A 13,077-nucleotide genomic window follows, 5' to 3' on the forward strand; every position below is an offset into this window, starting at 1 on the left:
CGTGTGACTCTTTCTTTGGACTCGTATTCACCCTGTTGGGAGTTCTCTATGTGCTAGAAATTAGCACAGGGCTAATGGAGCGTCCTATGGAAATGGAAAAGTCACTTACCTTGGTTACTTATCTTTCTGGTGTATACTCTATCTACCTGCAGATTCCTCACCTTTGAACATGCAGGCGCCAGTCTGGATTCAGAAACTGCTGACGTAGCGCTCCAGTGCCTATAGGGGGTGTTGGCTCCCCCTGACACCAGCAACAGAGCTATGTTAGTGTCACTGGAGTCATAAAGTGCCCACCCTCATATTTTGGCGTCAGTTCTCACTTGTTTCTAACCACGTCATTCGAGGCCGAATGAGAATAACGGCTAGACAAAAATGGGTGCTGTGCTACATAGTAAATTTGCATTGTTTTATAAGGGTTTTACTTTTTTTTTTTAGAAAAGAGGAGGGTGAGAACGGTGAGAAATCTGCAGGTCGATAGAGTAACCACCAGGGCTGGGAACTGAAACCAGCCCTGGCAAACTGCTAGGCCGGCCCCCTGTCAGCTAGGGGGGGTGCGGCCTAGGATTTCAACACTTATTTCACATTGGGTGGGAATCTCAAGGCAGACTTTTCCTACCTCTTGCAAGTGGATGTCAGCCATGGTGGGGCACATACTATCTCTTACAGGCCAATCAGAACAGCTAGATGTGCCCCCATATGCTTCAGGGATAAAGCTACAGCTTGAAATAGGGGATTGTGGGACGGCACTTGTTCAGTATTTAGGAAGGATTTTATTTTTGGTGTTGATTTCCACAGTCCTCAATGATGATTTTTGGTGGAACTTTATGAATTTCCCTGTATCTCTCTTGCAAAGGGAGTTTGTTAGTGGCTACATTTACCAAACCCTGGTTATCCACAGTTTTATTAATGGGTTTATATATACTCAAAGCTCCCTCATCTATTTTAGGTCTCTTGCTGTGAAGTTTATAAAATACACAAGGCAGAATCAAGTCAGGTGTTAGAGAAGCCTATTGACTGCTTGTCATGAGATAGCTTACCCCGCAACTAACATAGTCAAGTGTCTCTAGAACCTTTGACATAAGGAGGTCCACATGCAAGTCTGGCAGGAAGATCACAATTACTGTTTTCTGTTTGCTAGGGACAGTTTCGGCCAATTTTGTTACAGGGGCCGATATTGCTGGCCCCCAGTAACAAAAAAGGTCCCCACCCTGGCGGCCCACCAGGGAAACGCCCGGTACCAACTATGGCCAGTCTGGCCCTGGTAACCACCAACCATAAAGATCGTTACATTGCATTTTATCTTCTCAAGTTTGTTCACTCCTTGATGACTTTATCCTAAACACGATACATCTGGTCTATACGCTTCTTTAAGTCCCAAATTATCTGGACTAATAAGTCCTTTCACATGCACCTTGAAGGGTCAACCATTTTATTAATAGTCCTGAAGATGGTCTAGTGGACAAAAGCCTTAATTAGACAGAAAGATCAACAACTACACCTTTTTCCCTTTTTTGTTATTGTTTAATTATTCAAGAAAAGGTATTCACAATTGTTATTAGGAAGGACATTCATTTGTATATATTTGCAACTTCTGGTTTCATTGTGTTATGATCTTGTACCCTTTATATATATACAAAATCGTCTCTGCAACAATATAAAACTCTTTTGCATATAGAAACCCGTGTTCCCTTTTATTATATCTCATTTCGATGTAAGATGATTACATGTAAAAATAACTACAAATTTGTTTTTGTTTAAAAACGTTTATTGACAAGTAAATTGTGATAACCTGTCAACATTGAATCTATTTAAGTGTTTAGCTGAATAAATCCCTTGTTGGCACACTTACCTGCTAATACTATTTGCCCAAGCCATCAAGGGCTGATTGGGTTCCCCACTGTTTAAGACACTTTTGTCAATGTAAGCCTAATTTAACTTCCTCATTGCTTCTATTAGTTACAGCAGAATCTCCCTGACTCACTATACTCGTTAATGCTGACAGAATCTTGTTCTCCCTTTATATTTCTATTGGTAGACGCATGATGGCACTCCATCATTGCATTCATTAGTACTTTAAGAATCTCCATCGCTTCCATTAGTTCTGACCCTATCTCCTCAATTTATCTCCTACCACAATCTTTCTTGCTCATCATGGCCATTAATGGTAGTAAGGTATAGTACCACAATGTTGAATAGAGCAATATACCTGGCATAATAACATGTCTCAAATATCGTCTGCAATAATATCGCCATATTGGAGTTAATAATAGACAATCACCACCTATAGGGCAATATTTTTGTATTGGGGATAAATTGTGAGCAGTGCAGCAGTGTTTTATGTGTCGCCTCTGAAAAAGGACGTCAAGTCCGAAACGTGTCCAAATGCCAATGCCACATGGGGACTGCCATATGGTGTCTATAGATCAAAGCTGTTTCTTTTTTTGCTAATAAAGACCTGTGAGAGTGCACTTCGCCTGGGTGCACCTGTTTGTGTGTGTGTGTGTGTGTGCGTGTGTATATATATATATATCACATACACACACGTATATGTGTCTGTGTATCTATTTATATATTTATATTTGTGTGTGTCTGTGTATATATATATATATATATATGTGTATAGATACATAGATTAGTGCCATCAGTGCTCTAGGATTTCCATTCCTCCTTCTGATTGGGTTTCTCTTCCATTACAGGTAGGGGGCTCTCACTCATTTTTTCATCTAGTGCCACCAGGACCACTCCTCCATCATGTCCATAAGTGCCAGCAATGCCTTCCTATTCTCTTCTGTTGGATAGATCATATGTCCTTCTCTCTTTGCAGTCACTGATGTTGGCGGGGATGTATACCACAGCTCCCTTTAGTTTCAGCTCTAGTTCACCTTCTCTTCCATTGCTGTATGTAGGACCATCCCCACTACCCTCAATAATTCCATCAATTTCAGAAGAAGGCTCTCCCTCATCGCTCCACTTAATACTAGTAGTATCTCTCTCATTCTGCCATTTAATACCAGCATTATCTGCCCCTTAATGGCTCCAATTTTAGTCAGCAGGATTTCCCTTATTTCTTCAGGATCTCCTACTATTAAGGCTTGTAGCAGTACTGCAGGACTTCCTTCATCTTGTTCATTAGTACTCGAAAGGCCCTCCACTTCATGAAATCCATTTGTGTGGAAGGAATGCCCTCATCAAACCCTATTTAGAAAGAGTTGGGGTGTGAAAGAATTGCCCTCATCAAACCCTTTTTAGAAAGAGTTGGGCCCTCCTCTAATGCTTCTAGGGGTGTAGCTCTATCCGTGCTGCAGCCCGCGCAGTGGCACATTGACCCAGGTGGGAGGTGGGAGGGCAGGCCCAATAGTAGCAGTTAGATTAGGGATCACATCATGTGAATGATTCACACACAGACCCTGCTTGGGACCTGAACGGTGTTTACAGTTGCAGGAGGGAACAAAGAACAGAGAGCAAAGGAAAGGAAAGGCTCAAAGAAAGAAAAACTATTGAAGTGAGAGAAAGGAAAAATACATAAAGACGAGCAAAAGGAGATAGGAAAGAGAAACATAAAGAGCTCTAAAAATAGGAAACTCAGGCAGACAAATGAAGGTCGGTGAAGCAAGACAGAGGGAGAAGGAAAGATAAGATTTGAAGAAGAGAACGTGAGGAAGAAAATAAGACTGAACAGGTAGATTAAGTGGAGCAGAAGGGTAAGGTGCAGATAGAAGAGCGGATACAGGATGTCGGCCAGGAGAGGAAAAGGGAAGCGAAAGAAGTGAGTAAGGTGAGAGAAAAAGACGAAGGAGAAAACGATGAGGATGAGTGATAGAGAAGACTGAGAAGAGTGAGAGGGAAGGGACTGAAAGGAGGATATAGACGAGAAGGAGATGGAGATAGGGAGGATGGAGAAAAAGACAAGTAGGAAGAGGAACTTGGAGTCTTGTACCTACCATTTGTCCAGCAGGTGCATTGACATTCAGATCAGGGGAATGAGGATCCCACTGCATGCCATTTCATAGCTGCTGTTACCGACCCAGGTGTAAGGCCCCATATTCCATTCTTGCATCAGACTCCAGGCTGCTTCAGAGATGGCAATAGGCCTCAAGCCAGGGCTGCTGAGGGTGTCACACGTGACATCGAGGCACGGTACATCTTTGCAGCTTATCACTGAGTAGCGGTGAAGCATGATCCTTTGGTGCCACGTGGCATCTTTGCAGCTTATCACTGAGTAGCGATGAAGCATGATCCTTTGGTAGACAAAAGCTCATGGTGGCAGAGAAAGGAGGGCATGCTAGATCTGGAAGCCAGTGAAATATCTAAATTGTTCATTCTTTTTCAGTGTGAAAGCATTGGATAACGTGTACAGTGATCTCTCCATGAAGAGTAAAACGGCAGTGCTAAACTTTCAGAGATACTACCTCACCCAGAAAGCTTCAGGAGGAGGTAAGCAAATACCTGATATCACAATATTTCTTCTATTTGTGCTACATAAAAATGGAAAGTGTTTACAACTGTGTCTTCAAAGTCACTTTATATAACTATTACTGGCATGTGTCTGGGATAAAGTTATTATTTTTAAATAATAAGATCTGGTTGGTGCACATCATAGTGACCATGTGCATCCTTTAGAACCTATATTGAGATTTTTCAAGCTAGCTTTAGTGAATACCTGAATGTTTGGTTTTCCCTCTGAGACAAAGGCCAAAGACCTCCACAGCATGTTTGAATAATGAATGGGCACCAATCGGTCCCGTTTAAAAGGATGCCAGTTTACCTATTCCTGAGTTTCATGTCTCTACCGGAGGGGAGACGGGGAAAGCTTTTGGGCCATTGGACAGTAGAGAACTGACATCTTGTCTCAGATGTTTGTAAATATAATTACTCTTTGTGTTTTGTCATTTTAAAAGGGTCCACCTGGGTGGGATTATTTTCTAGGGAATGATATTTGACTGTAGAGAAAGAAAAGGTCCTGGGGTCGTAGTTTGTATTTCACAGTTTCAGCAATTTTCAGAGATTGTTTATTAGTTCAGTTACAGAGCGTCCGGCGCTTTGTGCCAGATCACATTTTTTTATAGCAAATTAGCAATTTAGCAATTTTATTGATGAGTGTCATTGGTATTAATAAACATCAAGTCTTCCTATTTGATATTGTGGCCTGCGGGGTGAGGTTGGCATGGTCAATGGCAGTAGTCAACATAAGATACACTGATGTGTTATAAGGAGTGAGGGCAGCCACCTTCTGGGATATGTTTTCACAATCCTTTGAGATGCTCCTACCTAAACCAATGACTGATGGAATCCGTACCATTGGATGGGCGTTTGGCCAGATCTTTGATTCTGTGTAATATTTTGGGCTGTGGCATGAGAGCGCGGTGAACATCTGTACCTCTATATATGGCACTTTAGGAGACTGATCTTTTGGTGAAAGGTATCCAGATAGCAGTCACTCATGTGAACATTGTTGAGACTTTCCACAGCTTCTGTATCTTGGTAGGGGGCACTCCAACTCTTCTTCTCAAATTGAAATCAGGAGTCTGTGGTCATCTTTTATGTCTTGGTGTTCAAGCAACATTAATTAACAAATGCTCTTTCCTTGTTCAGTAGGATTTCAACACTTATTTCACATTGGGTGGGAATCTCAAGGCAGACTTTTCCTACCTTTTGCAAGTGGATGTCAGCCATGGTGGGGCACATACTATCTCTTACAGGCCAATCAGAACAGCTAGATGTGCCCCCATATGCTTCAGGGATAAAGCTATAGCTTGTAATAGGGGATTGTGGGACGGCACTTGTTCAGTATTTAGGAAGGATTTTATTTTTGGTGTTGATTTCCATAGTCCTCAATGATGATGTTTGGTGGAACTTTATGAATTTCCCTGTCTCTCTCTTGCAAAGGGAGTTTGTTAGTGGCTACATTTACCAAACCCTGGTTATCCACAGTTTTATTAATGGGTTTATATATACTCAAAGCTCCCTCATCTATTTTAGGTCTCTAGCTGTGAAGTTTATAAAATACACAAGGCAGAATCAAGTCAGGTGTTAGAGAAGCCTATTAACTGCTTTTCATGAGATAGCTTACCCCGCAACTAACATAGCCAAGTGTCTCTAGAACCTTTGACATAAGGAGGTCCACATGCAAGTCTGGCAGGAAGATCACAATTACTTTTAGTCTATTTATTTAGTTTCTCCATTAAGCACTCAGCTGTTTTAAATACTCTGTATTTTGCTTCTTTTGTAGTGTGTTGAAGTGTGCCAGCGCACAGCAACAAACCGCATAACCATCAACAAAACTAAGCATGTAGTTTTTGGTGTGGTGTTAGTGGTACACAATATTTTAAATGTATAGTTGTATTTTTTGGGTGTGTGATTACTCCGGGTTAAGCCTACACTCTGTCTTCTTGCTAGAGAGTTTTGAGTATAATGTCAGTGCTCATACACATTTGTTGCTATGTTGTATCATAGGATCCTGAACACACTGTCTTAATGCCATGCTGATGCACGGGTAACTATGTGCTGTGGTGTACTGTGGTAGGCTCCTCGAAAGAGTGCTGCTGACCTTGCCAATAACAGTGCTCAGGCACAGGTGCTTCACGTTCAGTTTTGTTGTTGTGCTGTACTGGTTCACATGCACGATTATGTTGTGTAATTATGTGTGTGAGCTTGGGGTGTTCTTTGCAGCAAACTGCCCATTCTAAGATATAGAAGATCCCCAAAACGCTATGCAAAATGACTGTCCCATTGAGTCATGGTCGCTCTGGTTTAGCATCAGTAAAAACACCTGAAATGAACTAGGAGCGGTTTGAGGAACAATGTACATTTGTTCATGGTGGTCAGCAAACATGCACCCAAAAAAGCGTGAAGAACCACGACTCCAATAGATACTGTCATTGTCCGTTTAGTAGGTAGGTGCTTACATGCAAGATTTCAGGAGACTATGGGCCTGACTTAGATCTTGGTGTACAGGTTACTTCGTCACAAGGGTGAGGGATATCCTGTCCGATGAAATATAAATCCCATTATAGAATGTATGACGTTACATCGCATACATTCACAACGCAGTATTTTACATCGCGTTTGTTGCAACGCAAGTCATTACAAATACTTGCGCTGGAGGGCGCTGGACTTAGGAATAGTATGATTTACTATTCTAACTCCAGTCTACGTACAGTAGGGAATGTGTTGGAATAGTAAATCATACTATTCTTTAGGTTAGAGCGCCATCCAGCGCAAGTCGTAATGACCGCGATGTAAAGGCATTGCGGTGCAATACCAGCGTTGTAATGGATGTCTCCCCCCATTATATCCTATGAGATTTATATTTCGGCGGACGGGATGTCCATCACCGTTGTGACGGATTAATCCGTCCGCCAAGATCTAAATCAGGCCCTTTGTCTTCCAAGACCACCGTTGTTCCCCCTATGTCCGGTATCAAATCAGCAGTAAGTAGGTCAGAAACAGAGGATGCCAAGGAAAGCTTGTGCCACTGTTTACCAAGATAGCTAGCCAGTACCTCCTGTATACCTTAATAAAATGTAAATGTCCTATTTATGTAGTGAACATCGCAAACTGAATTGAATTGTGACTCAGGACAATATGTGTTATTTTCCCCCTGAGTAATGGTACCGCTTTCACTGACCTCAAAAGGATAACAATGTAAATCCCCCTGATTGATAAATCAACTCTGATATGATTTAAGCCTTTGATCTTTAGATCTCTGGAAGGCCACTCATCCCACCAAGCTATTTTATCAGGTGCCCATTTCTTTAAGGTGACTGACTGCCCACACACCAGTAGCACAGAACTGAAGTCCAGCGGCATCCTTTTCTTCCAGTGAAGCTTAATTCCCGCTTGACACATTTCCTCCTAGTTGCTCGGGGCCTACAGCAATAGGTGATGCACTTAACAGGGTATCTAGTGTTGTTCTGTCACTCACAGCAGGACCTTGTGGCCAGCATGCGAGTACAAGGAATATAACACACACCACCCCAGATTGCTCTAGCATTTATGAGCGACCCTTTTGCTGGTTTGCACCTATTGCCCACAATCACTTATATCCGTAGTGCTTTCCATCAGGTGCTACTTGGGTGTAGGGTCTCACGGCCTGATTTACAAACGTAAAGTAAGTTTGCACTTTTTCAGTATTCACAAAACCACATTTTAATAGTAAGTTTATGAGTGCTGAGACACCACAGTTGGGGCGGAGAACTCCGCACATAGAAAGATGGGCCTGTCCTATCTCTTAACGTGCGGAGTTCTCTGCACCGATTGTGGTGTCTCTGCGCTTTTTAACTTACTATTAATCCCTTTGTTGCGCCCATCGGCCAACAGCCATCGCAAGCACTGCCTCGGTAGTGCTGTGCATGTCCCTTGGCCGACGCGGCCCTGCCCACTCAATGGAACGCCCCGCACCGCAGCGGAATTACCGTCATAGTAAACAGGTTAAAATGCAGTTTTGTGAATAATGAAAAAAATTAAACTTTCACAAGTGTGTACGTTTACCTTTCTGAATCAGGATCCAAGTCTTATAAAATGCTATATTAAGGCTCAAGTTGGTAAACTATGAACACAAAGTAAATACAGATTAAGAGACTTTACTAGGACGGTTTGTCATTTGGATCTGTACTGCCACATGAAATAGGTGTCCAGGCGTGACTTGTGATGATGAGAGTTAGATTTCTCACAAGTAAGTCGATAGAAAAAAATAAAACATTGTTCTTGGTTGTTTTTCTAGATGATGCCTGCGCCCATGGAATCACGACCACAACAGACTGGATACTCAAAAACTTGGGGCATTTCTGTGAACTATCAAATGGGACAGAATTTCAGACTTTATATGGCTCCTTCAATCTAGTAAGTTACACGGGTATGTGCACCTTCGCCTGAGTGCTCCTCCCATTCGATGAATGATGAGTAGCACAATTTAATCTAAGCCTTCTTTCTTCAATATGGGTGATAGTGCTGTAGACCACGTTTGCAGCCATTCTATAGCTTCATTTCATACACTCTGTAGGAAATTGGAATAGTGTTTTCTTAGTTGTGGGGGCAGAGATGATGGGGATAGGAAAAAAAACAAGAAAACAGAGAGAAGGTAGATCCCCATAATTGCAATGAAAGATTTTCTCTGTTAGAGAAATTGAAATTGTTGCTTCATATAAATAATGGCAATACAATGAGGCCCTTAATTCCATGTTGATAGAAAAACCTTCCTTTCCTAGTGAGAAAGATGAAACTAGAGGAGAATTAACATGTGACATTTCCTCCCTCATATTACTTCTATGGGGTGGAGATTTCACTGGTTGGTTCTTCTCTGAATTAAGTATTTCGTCCATAAGTCAGGGGATTTGATCTTACTGCTCAATTTTAAATCATTCCCTTAATGCCCGACTTCCCTCCAATGATCGCCCATCTGATGTTGGGTCCACAAGTGTAAAGATAGCAAGAAACACATTTATAAAACAAGAAATGTAAAATATATGACATAATCTGGTTTCTAAAAACCGTAACCGTTTTAGTGTACTAGAAAACTAAATCTCTCCTATGCCTGTCACTTGTGTAGATATAAATTACATTCTAGCAATTGCAAACTCTTTCAGCCAATTCTACAAGATAAAAATCTCAGAGCACTTTACATTTTGCACAGTTTTTGGATCTGATCCTATCTTCACAAAAACAAAACTGTGTATAAATATGTAATAATTATTACACACAGGAAATGCTGAGATGATCAATGAATATGGCACATCTGAGGCTCTTAGAGTAGGAACAATAATTTGGAGAACAGAGGAATACTGCCATCTCTTCATACTGCTATACTAGTTGCCTTAACTAGATATTAATATTCTTTTTTTATTAAAAAAAAAGTTTTACCTTGATTCTGCCTGTGCTCCGGAACACCAAACAACTGCAACCATTCGATGTGACCTGCTTCACACTAGGAGTTCGTTTTTTGATTTTTCAAGATTGCAAGGGGGGATTTGAATTATCTCCTTAAGAGATTCAGGTAGGGTGATGGCTTTGCCCACTGCATTGGGTTGCAGAGTACTGACATCCGTTGATTTCGGAAAGAGGGCGTCAGATATTTTTATGCTTGCATGGCAGTGGTTGCCCACCACTTTCTGCAAGCCACAGTGCATCAGTGTATCTTGACTCATGCACTGGCAAAAAAGAACACCATACTTGCAACCTAGAACTGCAACATCTGATTTTGTTAGAAACAATAGGATTAGTGTCCAGTGGCCCTCCACACATCATTGACCAGTTTGTCATGGAAGGTAATAAGATCAATTATTTAACAAGAGAGTTTGTCCTAAAAAAAACTCCAAGATTTATGATTTTTAGTCATACTAAAATTTAAAGTTCGGGTTTTAATAAATTTCGACATTTAGACATCCAAACATGCATAAGAGGGCAGTTTGCCAATGCTAACACATTCTGTGCAGTTTTAATGAATGCCCTTGTGGGTCTTTCACACACCCTAGGTTTTCAAACTGCTATTATCTTCTCTGCTGGAGTTGATAGAAAATGCAATTATTTGTGAACAGCCACACTGTCCTTCTAATGATGACATGGCTCCTGACGCATTTTCCTTGCTTGACAACAGCTAAGGCTTTCCATGGCATTCTCTTTTCTATTGGTCCCGCTAGATGTGGTCTCCAAAAACAGGAAAAAAAATAGTAGAAAAGGGCAGTTAGCAAGTGTTTAAAAAAAAATTGTAATACTGATGATACTTATCCTTATAAAACCATTTAAGATGTCCAGCACCCTTCACACATCAATTTACAAAAAATGTTTTTCCAACGTTTCAAATCTCGTGCTTAGCTACTAATAACCTAACCAATGATGGCTGCCATGCTTGTCTTAATTCTTTTTGGGCTTTCCAGTTCTATTCCTACTTCTATGTCTCTAGCACCTTATATGGCACTTCTCACTCTAAACACCACTGCAGTACTCAGGCTCAGACAATTTGCTTAGAATCAGGGGAGTGGATTGGTGGGAGGAGCCAGATAAGACCACTAGCTGAAAATAATGAGCCATATGGATAAATTGCCTTGGGCAAATAGAAGGCACGTATGGCCACAATAACGCACTCTATTCCCCACCGCATGCTTTAATAGCCTATTAAGGAGATAAAGCACTAATAGTATGCTAAAGAGCAAATCATATATGCCCTCACACTAAAAGGCTAAAAAGCATCCCTTATTGGGGCACAAAACAAGACATATTCCAATGCTTGTTAAAATACATCTGTCAACATGAATGTCTACAGAAGCAATGAAGACAAATGCATAGAAAGTATCCAATCCCTTTCTTAAATTCAGGGCTCTATCTCCTACGTTGGAGCTGCTTTGAGGGTAGATGGAAAACCATGGCAGTGGCATCCATTCAAGTTACACTGACTCCTGTGGATGCAGCCAGAGGTTATTGTTTATAGTGAACCGGTAGGAAAGAGCAGGACATCGATAATAAGGCTGGCCACCCACTGTTCACTATACCCCAGCTGATACATGGTAATTTCCTATCGGATTGACAAAAAAGTTTTCTAAAAATGTAGCTAACTAAATGAGAATGGAACCCTTTTTAAAAGCTTGATTTAGAAACATATTTTGCCGCTAACTAAATGAGAATGGATCCCTTTTTAAAAGCTTGATTTAGAAACATATTTTGCCGGTGAGGCGACAGTTCACGTGCAAGACTTTCTAAAGTATTAAACTGAGTAATTGAAAACCCATTGAAGCTCCCTAAAAGTTAGGGTCTTAAGAGGAATGGTTCAATAAAGCTATATATTATCCAGCATAGAAAGACTTGAGGCATTGCATAGGTCTGGAGGGATGGTGGCCAAGAAAAATTAATGTTAAATCAGGATAGTACAGCGTGTAAGGGACTTGTTTTGAAAATATAGCCCATTGCGGAGGAGCACATATTCAAAGGCACCTAACCAAGGAAGCCAAGCACACTGGAGTCAACATCGCCAGGACACCGCCGACAGATGAAGACAACCGTTCATCGATTTGTAATTTGTCAAAGCATTTTCTATTCCCATTAACAATGTTAATAAGTCGGTGATCTAATTTAGTTTAATCAGTAGCAATGTTTAAATGATGACATTAGAATTGTCGCCATTGGTGAAATGAGGCAGAATTTCACACCATAAGTGCCTTCAGATTGTAATCATCCTGAAGACAGAGGGCGCTATAATCAGTGGCCCTACTCAGAAATGGTGCTTGGAAACAGTAGACTATGTCTCATATACCAATGCAATCTACTTCTGTACCGATAAAGCAAAAAGGAAATACTTTTATAAAGTATTGACTTGAAACCCATGACTTATGCTAAATGATCTTTTGCAGCATTTTCTTGTGCAAGGGCTTGATCTGTAAGATCCAGATAGTGAAGTTGAGATGCCCTTTGTATCAATGCCAGATTCTTCTCTAAGATGGTTGGCCTCTATTTTGCATGTATGCTTTGAAACCTGGCGCTAGCATCCATGGATTATGCACATCTCTGTTTCTGATTGAATACTTTCCATGTAGCATCTACCTGTCTGTGGCTAAATAAAAATTATTTTCAAATCAAATCCGACTTAGTATCTTTCATGGTGTTTATAGACCTATCTGTAGCAATGGTTTCTGTATTGAGCCAGGGGTACAAAGTATCTCAACCATATCAGTCTGGTTGCTACTGGTTGAACTAAATAAAGGTTACTGCGCCTGGCACATTCGGTGTTTCATGGAAACCAACGGATTAACAATGTATGAGCAAAGAGTCACAACTACCTAACTGGCTCCGGCAGTGTTAGCACACATTTTTGCACACATTCAATTATAAAAAGGTCTATTTGTGTGAATTTACTAATTTACAAGAAAGTAACTGTGCACCTTGAAAAGAGGTCTTAAAAAGGGAAAATACTCCTTGTCCAAGAGATAGCGGGCACCCACTTCGGTTCCGGTTCTTATTTGTGTCAAATCTAGAGGATAAAAAAATAACATTTATTTATGCTGCATTGAAGTTCAGTTTCCTGGGATTACTAGTTAATATCTTCATTACACAGAATGCAACCCTGCACTACAGTGCATCAATATTCTCAAC

The 13,077-nt window shown here is 40.9% G+C and overlaps 1 protein-coding gene across 1 annotated transcript in view; it reads left to right on the plus strand.

Annotated features, from left to right (window-relative positions):
* Nucleotides 1-12,565, plus strand: part of LOC146796676 (uncharacterized) — a 208,743-nt gene extending 196,178 nt beyond the window's left edge. The window contains exons 52-53 of the mRNA XM_085629355.1: nucleotides 4,331-4,434; nucleotides 8,723-12,565. Of these exons, the coding sequence (XP_085485481.1) occupies nucleotides 4,331-4,434; nucleotides 8,723-8,874 (256 nt within the window). The 3' untranslated portion in view covers nucleotides 8,875-12,565. The remainder of the gene's footprint in view (nucleotides 1-4,330; nucleotides 4,435-8,722) is intronic.
* Nucleotides 12,566-13,077: the final 512 nt, after the last annotated feature.

The sequence above is a fragment of the Triturus cristatus genome, chromosome 10 (assembly GCF_964204655.1).
Source record: "Triturus cristatus chromosome 10, aTriCri1.1, whole genome shotgun sequence".
Taxonomy (NCBI): domain Eukaryota; kingdom Metazoa; phylum Chordata; class Amphibia; order Caudata; family Salamandridae; genus Triturus; species Triturus cristatus.